The sequence below is a fragment of the Eutrigla gurnardus genome, assembly GCF_963514095.1.
Source record: "Eutrigla gurnardus genome assembly, chromosome: 7".
Taxonomy (NCBI): domain Eukaryota; kingdom Metazoa; phylum Chordata; class Actinopteri; order Perciformes; family Triglidae; genus Eutrigla; species Eutrigla gurnardus.
Genome location: NC_139921.1, coordinates 1,501,762 through 1,517,325, shown reverse-complemented (window position 1 = coordinate 1,517,325; position 15,564 = coordinate 1,501,762). Strand labels below are relative to the sequence as shown.

General features: G+C 44.6%; 1 protein-coding gene across 1 annotated transcript; it reads left to right on the top strand.

The window, feature by feature from the left end:
- Positions 1–2,030: 2,030 nt before the first annotated feature.
- On the top strand, positions 2,031–14,436 carry LOC311015849 (uncharacterized protein). The gene is made up of 18 exons (XM_084013289.1): positions 2,031–2,179; positions 2,883–2,984; positions 3,638–3,779; positions 4,715–4,802; positions 4,913–5,132; positions 5,225–5,485; positions 5,936–6,068; positions 6,135–6,273; positions 6,370–6,392; positions 7,585–7,607; positions 8,100–8,201; positions 11,226–11,367; positions 11,449–11,536; positions 11,620–11,839; positions 12,327–12,587; positions 12,718–12,853; positions 13,977–14,115; positions 14,286–14,436. The coding sequence occupies exons 1-18, from the start codon at positions 2,162–2,164 to the stop codon at positions 14,308–14,310; spliced, it is 2,262 nt and encodes a 753-aa protein (XP_083869415.1). The 5' UTR covers positions 2,031–2,161; the 3' UTR covers positions 14,311–14,436.
- Positions 14,437–15,564: the final 1,128 nt, after the last annotated feature.

The window sequence follows — 15,564 nt, the reverse complement described above, 5'->3', positions numbered from 1 at the left end:
TGAAACCCAGCGGCGTGGGTGCACAATCAGCATTCAAATACAACACAGAAAGCAACGGACTCGGTGGTCCGTGATCAAAACTTAAAACACATTAACAAGAATTACAAGCATATCCTACACTATCAAACTTATGTCTCTGCCCAGACTGATAGCCTCTTACTGGTGTCGTTGCGTAGGCTGTGAGTCCATACCGGCGATGGCGGCGTTCCTTAACGCGGCGGCGGTGACGGTAGTCCGTGAGTCCCAGCGGCAGCGGGGGACGTGATGAGTCGGCTAAGTCCAGACGAGAGCGGGGCGATTTTTCCTCTCGTTGATCAAGCTCGAATAAAGAAAACAGTTCGTGTTTCTTCCTTCCGCGGGCAACAATATAATTGCACGCTTGGCGATTTAGTCAGCTGACTTCAGACAGGAGCGGGGCTTCCGGCTGGTCGCTGAAATAAAGAAACCGTTTGTGTTTCCTCTTCTGCAGGTAAACAAAGAATCGCGCGTGCTGCGATCTCACACACGGCCTGCACTCACTTCGCACCTCGGTGAGAAGTGAAACTAAAATGGCGGTTGTAGTTTTTAATCCCCTTTGTCCCTTTGTTCTGACCGCATGTGAAGGCTTTTGTAGGCTGCATTGTGTAGTCCTAACGGTGAGGTCCCAACAACACGATGCATGCGAGTTGTACCAGGGTTGGGGGTGAAAATGTGTTAGCTCATCCTGTTGGATGTATTTTACAACCAAAGCAAATAAATAAACAACAATATCCCTAAATCCAAGACAATTTTCTCCCATGGAAGAGAATCACCAGAACCATAACCACATGTCTGGATCATCACATCACCCAGTGGCCTCCTGTTCTGGGCTATGCACATCCTAGGCCAGTTTATAATGTTCCCAGTAAGGATGCTTTCTGTTTCTCCTCTGCCCTGCAGATCTGGACTTCTTCACTTTCCTTAACCATGTCTGACTGTTACTATGTCAAACAAATGTTCCAGAAACAGCTTCATGTCTTTGTCAAGAGAAATGTGGACTTCTTGTCAATGTTCTGCCAAAGTCTGAATATGTTCATTTTAAATTCCACTGAGAGACAAACTACTGTTTAAAATGTGTGTGACAAAAATGATTAATCTGAAACTCACTTCAACAGAGGTATGGTTGGCTCTTATCCCTCATAAATCTTCACTTTAAGTCCCAGTAGACCCAGTTGATCCATACTGTGCCGAAGTATGATATTCCGGCCTGCACTCACATTGCTTCAGGCCCAACTGGGCGTTACCTCTCATATATACGCCATCACGTTATAATACTTCAGTCCTCACAATAGAGAACAACAAAGTACTGTTACTTTATTGACAAGTGGCATCTGCACATATTTAGAGGAAACACCTGACCTCTGCGTCAGAGCATGTGAGCAAAACAGAGCGCAAGTGAGTGGGGAAGATTTTGGAAAGAGCAAAGAGCGCCAGTTTTTTATTATAAAAGAATGGAGCACTCACACCACAAGTCTGAGCCAGACCCAGAGTCCTGCAGTCATCAGCTTTTCAGTCAGAAATCAGCTCGATAATGGAGTTCACAAAGACTACTGGGAGTAGTCTCCCAGCTGTGTCTGATTGTCTCGTCAGCCTTGCCTCTCGTTCTCCCCAATCACCATAGCCTGCCCTTGTGTTTCCACACCTGTCTGTCGTCGACCTTATCAGCCCTTTGTATTTAGTCTGTGTGTTTCTGTTCTGTCTTGGTCTTTGTCTGGATTATTGTTTGTGAGTTTTGTTTACATTTTGGATTATCTTGGTCTTTGTTTTTTTATAGTGTTTTTGCCCCTGTGGTCTCCCTGACTTTTTGGACTTGTTAGCTTATCATTTAAATAAACATTTTAATTGTATTTACCTCCTTCATTAATAGTACGTCCCTGACAGTCCATACGTGTCCATAGCTGCTTGTTTATTCCACATCTGCTGTCTGTAGGAACTCAAGAAACCCATATCATGGCTGCAGGCTTATATAAAAACATTCCCACAGAAACGATGGTCTCGAACTGAAGTGCACCACATTAAGTCTCCACCCATGTGAAAGTCTGCCAGACCAGTTTATACAGATGTGATATAAACCCTCCCTTGTTCTCCACTCCTCTTCTGCAGCTGCTTCTCTCGCTTGTTTTCTCTCGTCTTTGCAGCAAAAATGGCCACAACCGGCAAGGTGAGTAATTTTGTTGTTGTTTTTGTATTTGCAATGCGTGCATGGATGTTTCCAATGTCACGTAACACACACTCAAATGAATGCATCAAAAAGGGATGTAAATATTTCACATTGATATAATTGACATGAAAACAAACACAACAGCGGTTGGGGGGTGGACGGCACTGTAGTTCATTGTGTTTCTAATTACAGATCTGCAGGTATATTAAGTACTTCACCAGGTTTTTCAAGTTTTTGGGTCATTTGACCTAAAAGTACCCCGTGTGCCTCAGTGGAATATCTGGTCTCCTCTGTTGACTTACATATGGAAACGGTCCAGTCCAGTTATGTGTAACTCTTCATATTGCCAAAGCTGTTGGGGCAATAATCCAAAAGGGGAAATGTTCATGAATTCAAACCAGACCACTTGGTTAAATAACATCTGGACTAAGAACGTTTAAGGGAGGATGTAACACTGTTTCACAATGTGGCAGCCAGTCAGTTGAGCTGACATTGAAATGGGCCTCTCTATAGCACAAAGAATACCAAGTTTAAATCATCATGCTAATGTAGCATGTTGCCGTTTACTGTCAATGTGAAAAGCTGACAATGTGTTGCTTCACCATATTTCCCACAGAGCGAACATACAAGTACATTAAGTGTATGGTCTAATATGTGTCATACCTCATGCTGCGTAGTTTCATGTGGTGTCACTGTTCTGCAGGTCATCAGGTGCAAGGCAGCCGTGGCCTGGGAGCCCAACAAGCCACTGGTGATGGAGGAGATTGAGGTCGCCCCCCCTCAGGCCAACGAGGTCCGCATCAAGGTGAGAGACGTCCACTATCAGAACACACCTGTTTCTCTGCTGCACACAGAGGTGTATTGTTACATAGAATACATAGGAGAACTAATGGGCTGTTCTCACAGGTGAGAAACCTGTTCTGTAACTGTGCTGCTCTCCACCGTGCCCCTCTCTGATCTACTCCCAGGTCGTCTACCCGCTTCAGCTTGTAGTAACAAGTTGGTTGTGTTCCTTGTATGTTTCATAGTGATGAAACTTCGTGAAGCATTTTCTTTATTTTCTGAGCCCAATAGATGGCGCTCTCTGTTCAACAAAGGGTTGAAAGCAATGGAAATATATCGGCCTTCAACCCTTTGTTGAACAGAGAGCGCCATCTATTGGGCTCAGAAAATAAAGAAAATGCTTCACGAAGCTTCATTTGGACATCACTAATGTTTCATTAAACCTCAGGACATTCTGACTGAACTTTGTTTCAGGTCACTTTGTTCTCCGGGTGCTTGTCACTTCTTTCAGAGTCATAAGTCAGTAGATGCTGAACCAGAATGAAACGGAGCACAGATCATTCGTGGTTCACAACTAAATGAATGTCAATTTAGTGTCAAAGAGCTGCCAGTACTGCTGAGAGTGAACACTCCTACCAGCCTGGTTTCATTGGTTGGTTCCTGTCTGCTCTGCAGATTGTGGCGACTGCAGTGTGCCACTCAGACCTGTACCACCTACTGGAGAGTATGAATGAAGAGGGCTTCCCAGTAGTCCTCGGCCACGAGGGAGCCGGCATCGTGGAGAGTGTCGGGCCTGGAGTCACTGAATATCAGCCAGGTCAGTTTGGTATCTTCCAACATTTTGGAACGTATTCTTATTTGCTATTTTTCTGAGATTGAGATGAAGGATTTTTACGTATAATTTTGTGTGTATTGAGTATGGAGCTTGTTAAGTGTTTCGCATGAAGAATAGAAATAACTATCCAAACTCTTTCGGTTCATATATATGGTGACCAATATGCTGTCATGAAAGTCAATATTTTGAATAGAATGTGACATCCCTAGTGAATAAAACCTCTAACGGTCACTATTGATGAGATGTGTCTGGTTGATTTAGCCGTCCATAATCTTTGATTGGGGGCTGCACGGTGGTGTAGTGGGTAGCACTCTCGCCTCACAGCAAGTGGTTCCCGGGTTCGATTCCCGGGTCGGCCCGGGTTCCTTCTGTGTGGAGTTTGCATGTTCTCCCCGTGTGAGCGTGGGTTCTCTCCGGGTTCTCCGGCTTCCTCCCACAGTCCAAAGACATACAGGATGGGGATAGGTTCATTGATGACTCTAAATTGCCCGTAGGTGTGAATGTGAGCGTGAATGGTTGTTTGTCTCTACATGTCGGCCCTGCGATAGACTGGTGACCTGTCCAGGGTGTACCCTGCCTTCGCCCAATGATAGCTGGGATCGGTTCCAGCCCCCCCGTGACCCTGAATACAGGATAAGCGGTAGAAAATGGATGGATGGATGGATAATCTTTGATTGCTTATCAGCTGACATCGGGTGAAGGCAGGGTACACCTGGTCAGGTCTCCAGTCTATCACAGGGCTGACACATGGCATGGCAGACAACCATTCTCCATCTTCACTACATTAACAGTATCTTAAAATGACAATTTGGGGTATTACTCAAAGTCTATGAGGGACTCTGGCCATTCTGGCCATTTTAACACCAATATCAAAGATGCCGATTAAATGAAATGAGAATATTGGTTTTGTCTTTCAGGAGACAAGGTTCTCCCTCTGTTCATCTCCCAGTGTAGAGACTGTCGCTTCTGTAAGAGCCCAAAGACCAACCAGTGTGAGACAGGATGGTGAGCTAAATGAAAATATCCTGCCTTCCACTCCATTTGTTCTTCATTCTCAAATTGTCACACTATTTTTTCCCTTTTTTTTTTTTACATCGATACATTATCTTGTTCAGGGCCAGTGATCGTCTCCATGTGATGTCACCAGCAGTCTCCAGGTTCACCTGTAAGGGGAAGAAGGTGCTGCAGTTTACGGGGACCAGTACTTTCTCTGAGTACACTGTGGTGAACCAGATGGCTGTGGCTAAGATCGACCCTGCTGCCCCTCTGGACAAAGTCTGTCTCATTGGCTGTGGGATCAGCACAGGATATGGAGCAGCTGTTAATACTGCTAAGGTGTCTACTGACTGATCCATGTATTTTTACTGTATGGAGCATTAAGACGTCCAACCTAAAGAGCCACGTTGACCACGTCTGCTGTGATCCAGGTGGAACCGGGCTCCACGTGTGCTGTATTCGGCCTGGGAGCTGTGGGTTTGGCTGCAGTCATGGGCTGCAAGGCTGCAGGAGCCAAGAGGATCATCGCTGTTGACATCAATCCAGAGAAGTCTGAGAAGGCCAAGGTGTTCGGAGCGACCGACTTCGTGAACCCCAAGGATCACAATAAACCCATCAGCGAGGTGTTGTCTGAGATGACCAACGGAGGAGTGGACTACTCCCTGGAATGTGTCGGCAATGTGGGAGTCATGGTGAGGCACATAGAGAAGTCTGCATAAGGGTTTGATGTAAAATTGACTCAGGAAGGCTTATTATAGGTCAGTTTATTTCACAAGAAGTATCAAACTATGAAACCCATGGACCACAGTTTGCACCTGAACAAAGCCAAGCCATAAGTTCAAGGAATGCAGAGGGGGTGGGGGCATACTAGTGATGTCCAAATGAAGCTTCCTGAAGCATTTTCTTTATTTTCTGAGCCCAATAGATGGCGCTCTCTGTTCAACAAAGGGTTGAAGGCCGATATATTTCCATTGCTTTCCACCCTTTGTTGAACAGAGAGTGCCTATTGGGCTCAGAAAATAAAGAAAATGCTTCACGAAGCTTCATTTGGACATCACTAGGGCATACATTGAGGAAGACATAGGCACATAGTTTCTTTGCAACCCTTGAGGTTACAAGCTTTGTGCTCTTTGTCCATCCAGCGCAGTGCCTTGGAGTCCTGTGTGGTCGGTTGGGGTGTCAGCGTGCTGGTCGGCTGGACAGACTTGAACGATGTAGCAACCCGACCCATTCAGCTCATCGCTGGTCGAACATGGAAGGGCTCCCTGTTCGGAGGTAAGACACATGTGACCATGAAACTCATGAAAGACAATGCTCTTACTTTGTGATGTTGTGCCTCAGGCTTTAAGGGTAGGGACGGTGTTCCTCAGATGGTTGATGCCTACATGGACAAGAAGTTGCTGGTGGACGAGTTCATCACTCACAACATGACTTTGGAGCAGGTCAATGATGCCATCGACCTGATGAAGCATGGCAAATGGTAGCTTGACACTCCTATACTCTCTCCACCATTCATGACTCAACCACAACTCATATAAACTAACAGGTTGTTATTTCTTTTATTTCTCTTCCACAGCATCCGGACGGTCCTCAGTGTTTCTCCACAATAACACAAATATGGTGAATGAGTGGCAATTTCCCCGAATACTCTACCATACCTCTAGTCAGACAAATGATGCAATGCACATAATAAAATGAGGTTTCAATATGCAAACTAAACATGGCTTCATTGTTTGTGTTCTGGTTTTATTGTGTTGGGTGTAAGCGTTTACGTGCCTACAGCATTGGCTGTCATGTCTCTGAATGCTCAATTTAACGATGTTTAGTGTGTCGGTCAAATATTTTCCCCTGAGTTGTATTCCGACCAGCCGAATGATATTAGTGTTTGTTTAACTTGGCAGACAGCGTTGTAATTATTCTGCTCGATGGGCTCCAGGTTTGTCCCTGAGCCACGCTTCTGTCTGTCTCCTGAAAAATTCATTAAAAAGGATACAATATTGCAGTTAAACAACAGGTACACTAAATAACGTGATATGAGATCTTTCCAGATTGCTCTCTGTTTGCGTTGTCGCTGAGCAGATGGTTGAGCTCATGGTTTCATTATCATGATCCTGAGAAAACAAAAGCTGATTCCCTCATTAAGGTTTACACACCAGATTCAATCCTGCAATCTGACAAGATATAACAATGATTAGGAACTGTGCTGCTCTTACCCTCCAAATCCAAGGTATAGTTCACGTAAAAAACTGACCCCACATGGTCAACACGGTTCAAAAGACACTATTGCAAGTCAAGTGTGACCTTGTACATGATCCCATTACTTGTGTAAAAGTAATTGTATATTCAAAAGGTATTTAAGGGTTAGAGGAAGGTATTTGTTTTCCCTAATTCCTAATTCAATTATAAATACAAATAAGAACAATAATATATGAGGAAATTTACTTTTACAAAAACACTGAAATCTAATCAAATGCGTTCAAAAACGAATGAAAAACTATAGTATACTAAGTATATTTCTTGACCATGTCCTCCTTTACTAAAGCTGCTAATCCAATTAGGACATCGTTAAACTGGGATTTAATTTGAACAAACAAATTAGGTTTTCATGTGTTTTTTATGACTAAACCATTGGAGGGAGGAAATGACCTCAACAGGAAGTGGAAAGATCAGCAGAATGTGTTTGGGCAGGGCCCAGTGCAAACACATAAAGCCTCTCCTCTATGATTGGTCTAACCTTTGACCGCGTCTCTAGCCTCTAGCCCAACCCTGATACTGAGAGTCAGGTTGTAAGACAGCATGGCGACTGCAGGGAAGGTAAGCCGGCTGACCTCTCTCACATATTTATAATGAATTCCTGTCAAAGTTTAGATGAATATGAGGCGTTCTACACAGACAAACACTGGCAGGATGTTCCCGTTTCTAGAGCAGAGGGAACATTTCCAGTGAGAGGACAGGGGAGGGTTGGAATCTGCTGTGTATCTGTAACAGAGAGTGATGTGTGTCTCTCGTCAGTTCAGGCCTTCTCATGTTGCAACCAGTTTGCACAACAATGACAATGAGAAAGTTCAAAGTTTGCCTTGAAGAAGAAGTTGAAGACAGTTTTTTATGGGTCTTGTTGGGAAACAGTCAGAGAATAACTGCTGCTAAACTGACCCTGAATCAGTTTTTTCTACAGTGCAGTAAAAAGAAATGTGTCCTTTTTCAAATCCAGGCTGCTTTCACTGTATCAATGAAGGGGTTAAACCTCATCAGAGTGGTTGTCATGATGATGCAGGACAGCTGAAGCTCTTGCATGTTGTGTTGTAGGTCATCCGTTGCAAGGCTGCGGTAGCATGGGAGGCTGGGAAACCTATGGTGATGGAGGAGGTGGAGGTGGCGCCTCCTAAAGCCGGCGAAGTTCGCCTCAAGGTAACAAAACATAGCTGACGTGTTTATGACTCTCATCTAATGATGATTTGTGTCTGCGAGATCAATAGGTCACTGAAAAACTCTTCAGTCCCTAATGTGACTAGAGTCAGGTAAAGTTGTACAAAAACGAATTCTGATTTAAAAAACATGACATCTCAGATAAGGTACCACTGACTATACAGCGTCTAATCTATATAATCTACAGCATAAACGGATCTCTGGTCAGTTTCCCCTCATTTAGTGTTTGTACAGCACCACAGTGCACTTTGCACCTTTAGCTTTTCAACTTTGTTCATAATTTACCAACAACAAGAAACAAGCTGCTCTTTAATTTATAACAAACACAATACACCAGTAATCTCACCAGTTACATCACCAGTAACATCCCCAGTAATCTCACCAGTAATCTCACCAGTAACATCACCAGTTACATCACCAGTAACATCACCAGTAACATCCCCAGTAATCTCACCAGTAACATCACCAGTAACATCCCCAGTAATCTCACCAGTTACATCCCCAGTTACATCACCAGTAACATCACCAGTAATCTCACCAGTAACATCACCAGTAATCTCACCAGTAACATCACCAGTAATCTCACCAGTTACATCACCAGTAATCTCACCAGTAATTTTACCAGTTACATCACCAGTAATCTCACCAGTAACATCCCCAGTAATTTTACCAGTTACATCACCAGTAATCTCACCAGTAATTTTACCAGTTACATCACCAGTTATCTCACCAGTAATCTCACCAGTAATTTTACCAGTTACATCACCAGTTATCTCACCAGTAACATCCCCAGTTACATCACCAGTAACATCCCCAGTAATTTTACCAGTTACATCACCAGTTACATCACCAGTAATCTCACCAGTAACATCCCCAGTAATTTTACCAGTTACATCACCAGTAATCTCACCAGTTACATCACCAGTAATCTCACCAGTTACATCACCAGTAATCTCACCAGTAATCTCACCAGTTACATCACCAGTAACATCACCAGTAATTTTACCAGTTACATCACCAGTAATCTCACCAGTAACATCCCCAGTAATCTCACCAGTAACATCCCCAGTAATCTCACCAGTAACATCCCCAGTAATCTCACCAGTAATTTTACCAGTTACATCACCAGTAATCTCACCAGTAACATCCCCAGTAATTTTACCAGTTACATCACCAGTAATCTCACCAGTTACATCACCAGTAATCTCACCAGTAACATCCCCAGTAATTTTACCAGTTACATCACCAGTAATCTCACCAGTTACATCACCAGTAATCTCACCAGTTACATCACCAGTAATCTCACCAGTAACATCCCCAGTAATTTTACCAGTTACATCACCAGTAACATCACCAGTAATCTCACCAGTAACATCCCCAGTAATCTCACCAGTAACATCCCCAGTAATCTCACCAGTAACATCCCCAGTAATCTCACCAGTTACATCACCAGTAATCTCACCAGTAACATCCCCAGTAATCTCACCAGTTACATCACCAGTAATCTCACCAGTTACATCACCAGTAATCTCACCAGTTACATCCCCAGTAATTTTACCAGTTACATCACCAGTAATCTCACCAGTTACATCACCAGTAATCTCACCAGTAATTTTACCAGTTACATCACCAGTAACATCACCAGTAATTTTACCAGTTACATCACCAGTAATCTCACCAGTAACATCCCCAGTAATTTTACCAGTTACATCACCAGTAATCTCACCAGTAACATCCCCAGTAATTTTACCAGTTACATCACCAGTAATCTCACCAGTAACATCCCCAGTAATTTTACCAGTTACATCCCCAGTAATCTCACCAGTTACATCACCAGTAATCTCACCAGTAACATCCCCAGTAATTTTACCAGTTACATCACCAGTAATCTCACCAGTAACATCCCCAGTAATTTTACCAGTTACATCACCAGTAATCTCACCAGTAATTTTACCAGTTACATCACCAGTAATCTCACCAGTAACATCCCCAGTAATTTTACCAGTTACATCACCAGTAACATCACCAGTAATCTCCCCAGTAATCTCACCAGTGACATCACCAGTAATCTCACCAGTAATTTTACCAGTTACATCACCAGTAATCTCACCAGTAACATCCCCAGTAATTTTACCAGTTACATCACCAGTAACATCACCAGTAATCTCCCCAGTAATCTCACCAGTGACATCACCAGTAATCTCACCAGTAATTTTACCAGTTACATCACCAGTAATCTCACCAGTAACATCCCCAGTAAGTTTACCAGTTACATCACCAGTAACATCACCAGTAATCTCCCCAGTAATCTCACCAGTGACATCACCAGTAATCTCACCAGTAATTTTACCAGTTACATCACCAGTAATCTCACCAGTAACATCCCCAGTAATCTCACCAGTAACATCCCCAGTAATTTTACCAGTTACATCACCAGTAACATCACCAGTAATTTTACCAGTTACATCACCAGTAATCTCACCAGTAACATCCCCAGTAATTTGACCAGTTACATCACCAGTAACATCACCAGTAATTTTACCAGTTACATCACCAGTAATCTCACCAGTAACATCCCCAGTAATTTTACCAGTTACATCACCAGTAATCTCACCAGTTACATCACCAGTAATCTCACCAGTAATTTTACCAGTTACATCACCAGTAATCTCACCAGTAACATCCCCAGTAATCTCACCAGTTACATCACCAGTAATCTCACCAGTAACATCCCCAGTAATCTCACCAGTAACATCACCAGTAATCTCACCAGTAACCTCACCAGTAATCTCACCAGTTACATCAGCAGTAGTATCACCAGTAATCTCACCAGTTACATCAGCAGTAGTATCACCAGTAACATCACCAGTTACATCAGCAGTAGTATCACCAGTAATAGGATGTGCACACTGCCTCTACTAAATGATGACTCATAACATTTGATAACATGACGGTGTGTCTCCAGAGGCGGTGAGCATGTTAAATGGGTCGAGTCCTGTATTTCAGACCGTTGCCACGGGGATCTGTCACACGGACTCCTACACGCTCAGCGGCTCCGACCCCGAGGGGGTTTTCCCGGTGGTGCTGGGCCACGAGGGAGCCGGCATCGTGGAGAGCGTTGGAGAAGGCGTCACGGAGTTCCAGCCGGGTGCTCCATCTCCTCCCTTCTATCACCAAGCATGGCTGCGTCCGACCCAAACATTACGTTAACACGCTGTTCTTGTTTTAGGGGACGCCGTCATTCCCTTGTACGTCCCGCAGTGTCGAGAGTGCAAGTTCTGTAAGAACCCCAAAACCAACCTGTGTCAGAAGATCAGGTAAGCGTCCCGAGTTGAGGCTCCTACGTTAAAAAACCCCTGTGCAGCTGATCTGCAGTCAGCGGTCGTGTCTCCTTCTGCAGGCTCACTCAGGGGAAAGGCCTGATGCCCGATGGGACGACCCGCTTCTCCTGCAGAGGCAAGAGCCTCTTCCACTTCATGGGCTGCAGCACGTTCTCCGAGTTCACCGTGGTGGCGGAGATCTCCCTGGCCAAGGTGGACCCCGGGGCCCCTCTGGACAAGGTGTGTCTGCTGGGCTGCGGCATCACCACTGGTTACGGAGCGGCTCTGAACACGGCCAAGGTGGGTCTGAGATCAGCCATCACTACGCGTCACTACTAGTGTCCATCCTCTGAGTGGAAGGCTTGACCATTACTCTGACGGCTCACTGCCACCGCAACTAACCGTAGAATTCAGGTTGTTTCCTGTATTTATGTCTGCAGGTAATACACATATAATACACAAATAATACAGACAATACACAGGTAATAGACGGATTATACACAGGTAATACACAGATAATACCTAGGTAATACACAGGTAATACACAGATAATACATAAACTATACACAGACAATACACAGATAATACACATATAACACACAAATAATACACAGGCAATACAGAGGTAATAGACGGATTATACACAGACAATACACAGATAATACACATATAACACACTAAGGTAATAGACAGATGATACACATACAGTCAGTATAATACACAAGCAAACAGCACTCCCTTAGTAGCCTGTGCTGACCTGTGTTTGACCCCCCCCCCCCCCCCCCAGGTGGAGGCCGGCTCCACCTGTGCAGTGTTTGGCCTGGGGGCGCTGGGCCTGGCTGCCATCATGGGCTGTAAAGAAGCCGGGGCGGGTCGGATCATCGGGGTCGACCTCAACCCCGACAAGTTTGGAACGGCTCGAGAGTTCGGCGCCACAGAAGTGGTGAACCCGAAGGACCACGCCGAGCCGATCCAGGAGGTCCTGGTGCAGATCACGGACGGAGGCGTGGACTACTCCTTTGAGTGTGTGGGCAACGTGGCCATCATGGTGAGAGTTATAGCTGCCTTTCTCCATAATTCATCACTACATGTTGAACAGGGAGCTCCAAAATATGAGCTGGATTAAATATACTTATATAATATACAAGTAATGCAGTGCTGTTGTGTCCGGGGGGCAGAGGGCCGCCCTGGAGGCCTGCCATAAAGGGTGGGGCACCAGCGTGATCATCGGGGTGGCGGCGGCCGGACAGGAGATCTCCACCCGGCCCTTCCAGCTGGTGACGGGACGCACCTGGAGAGGCACGGCGTTCGGAGGTAACCACGGCAACGCTCCTCCTCCAACATGTCGAGTAGACGGGTGACATCACCATGACGACATCCGCGCCCCACACTCTAGACATCGGGTCAAAGCTTTGATCCAGAGATCTTTTTTTTTGTCCAAAAATCCACCTTAACATGAATACAACCTATAATAAGCAAATATAAATCTGTTTATTGTGTTGAGAAATTGTAATGTAGAAATTACAAAATAGAATTACAATATGAATCTGTCAACTGTTATTATGTTCTACATGGAACTATAGGCTGCACTACACTGTGTTATTGTTTAATAAGGAACACAGTTTTATATGAGATGTAATAGAAAACGACCAAAGAGTGAGGCGACAGAGATGAAGGATGAAGCTGTGGGTGTCTTCAGCGTATCGACCCGGGTCAAACATGCGCTGCACATCGGACAGATGTCCTTATTGTGTTTCATATTACCGATATCGAACCGGCGCAGCGCTGGGATCAGTAACGAGCACAGAGCAAACCACTCATTAGGCCTCCCCAATAAAAGCTCTGAGGCTCTGGAGGGAAGCCAGCGGTGACACAACCGGCTCCTCACAACCAAGACACATGAACCATCGTAGCTGGTTCCTCCACCTTCTGCATGTTCAAACATGGTCAGCGCTGCAGCAGCACGTTAACGGGTCATTGTTAAGATGATTTCATCAACCTGAAAATCATCATCTCCACCTTTATCCCTCCCCTCTTCTGTTTCTGATTATTAACTATTATTATTATGAATACAATCTTTATCTTTCATATTATTTATTTTATTATATAATTTTATTTAAAAATTTGTATTAATCAGTTGTAGATTTGTTTTTCATATTGTCCCCTATTATTCTTGAAATGAATTCCTGATGCCCCCCTCCCACACACACACACACACACACACACACACACACACACACACACACACACACACACACCTTTGTTCTGTCTTGTATGACTTGAATAGATACAAACATTTAGGAAGTATTAGGATGCTGCACACGTCTACCAGAGAACCGAGTGTGTTTGTGTCGTCATGAATAAACAAAGAAAAACATTCACATTTAGTTCAAACCCTGAATGCAACACTTTAACGAGCTTGTTAACATTTTCCCAGGATTCAAGAGCGTGGACAGCGTCCCCAAGCTGGTGCAGGACTACATGGACAAGAAGCTGAAGGTGGATGAGTTTGTGACTCACACGCTGCCCTTCGACAAGATCGCCGATGGCTTTGAGCTGATGCATGCTGGGAAATGGTAAGCCTGGGTTTTAATGGTAAGCCTGGACTTTAATGGTAAGCCTGGATTTTGAAGGCTGGTTTGTAGATCTAGAGTTTGTTGAAGACGTCCCTGCTGCCCTCTATGATAATACAACTTCTATCCAATCAGGAATAGCATTTCAAACCCTGAAACACCCTGTCTTTCAGCATCCGAGTGGTTCTTCGGTTCTAGACGCGGAGGAAACCGGGATCTCGCTCCACGTTCAGCCGCTCGCTTCAATAAATCATCTTCCAATCCCCAGTTGAAGTGTTTTTATTTGAACAATACAGTCAGACTGGGCTTTGATCAGCGCCTCGGACCCAGGGGAACAACGGAGAACCGCACGGAGAACCGAGGAACCCAAACAAGCGTGCTTTGATCTCCACCAGGATGAATAATAAGATGCTACAACCACAAAACGAGCAGACGGCTCGGCGATGACGGGCTGCTGAACCCATGAGGATTCATGACTGGCTCCCTGTGAACGCAGCTTGGACGTGGAGGCCTGATGCATTGTGGGAGAGCGTGCTGATGACACTGCAGACAATGGGATTTAGTGGGCATGTCTGTGTGATATAGTGGAGTAGTAGGACAGCATGTTGTTTTATGAATTGAGCCAATTAAGCGAGAGAAACGGGTTGTTTTTGTGCACAAGTATGAAAACCCACAAAAGGTCGACGTGTCACCGCGCTGCCAAGCAAACAGGAAGCCGGCGCTGCCGTGCTGCTAGAGTATTTAAATGAGGTAAGATGCATATATTTGGTGTAAGAGCCTCTTTTTTATGCAAATGAGCCTCATTGCTATAAAAACCCTTGACTCCAAAAGATCAGTGCCAACAGCCACACACAGTACAGTGAGACTTTTATTTTGGCGATGCAGTGACAGGAAGCTGTGACAGTGGTGTCATGAAGAGTAAACAAATAAAGCCTAAAATACATGAGGGAAAAAATAGAAAATTAAGTTCATTATATAAACAAATAGAAGTTTTTATTTTTGCTCTGCTGTAGTTCCATGATACGTTGTGAACGGGGCCTCGAGGCAGCGGCTGCATTCCATTCCTGGTGCACCCTGCCCGTCTCAGATTTGTACCTTTGTCGGTCCGGAATTAGAACGGCAACACCTTCAGGGTTTGATATCCGTCCTCGGAACTAAGCAATACTGGATCGACAACGTTGGATTCAAGTCCTTTATAATAATAATAATAATAATAATAATAATAATAATAATAATAAAGCTACATTGTAGGATATGAAGCTATAGTCACACTGGTGGAGCTTGAAGTAAACTAACTCAAAATCAAAAACAGCATCACTCTCACTGAGTTTGTAAAGACATTCAGGCTAACGGGCGCCCAGACGCTCGTTTGCAGTAATAAAAGGCCGGGAGTTAAAGCCACTGTTGGGGATTCAGACCACCGAGGTATCCGAGGACAAACTCGCCCACACA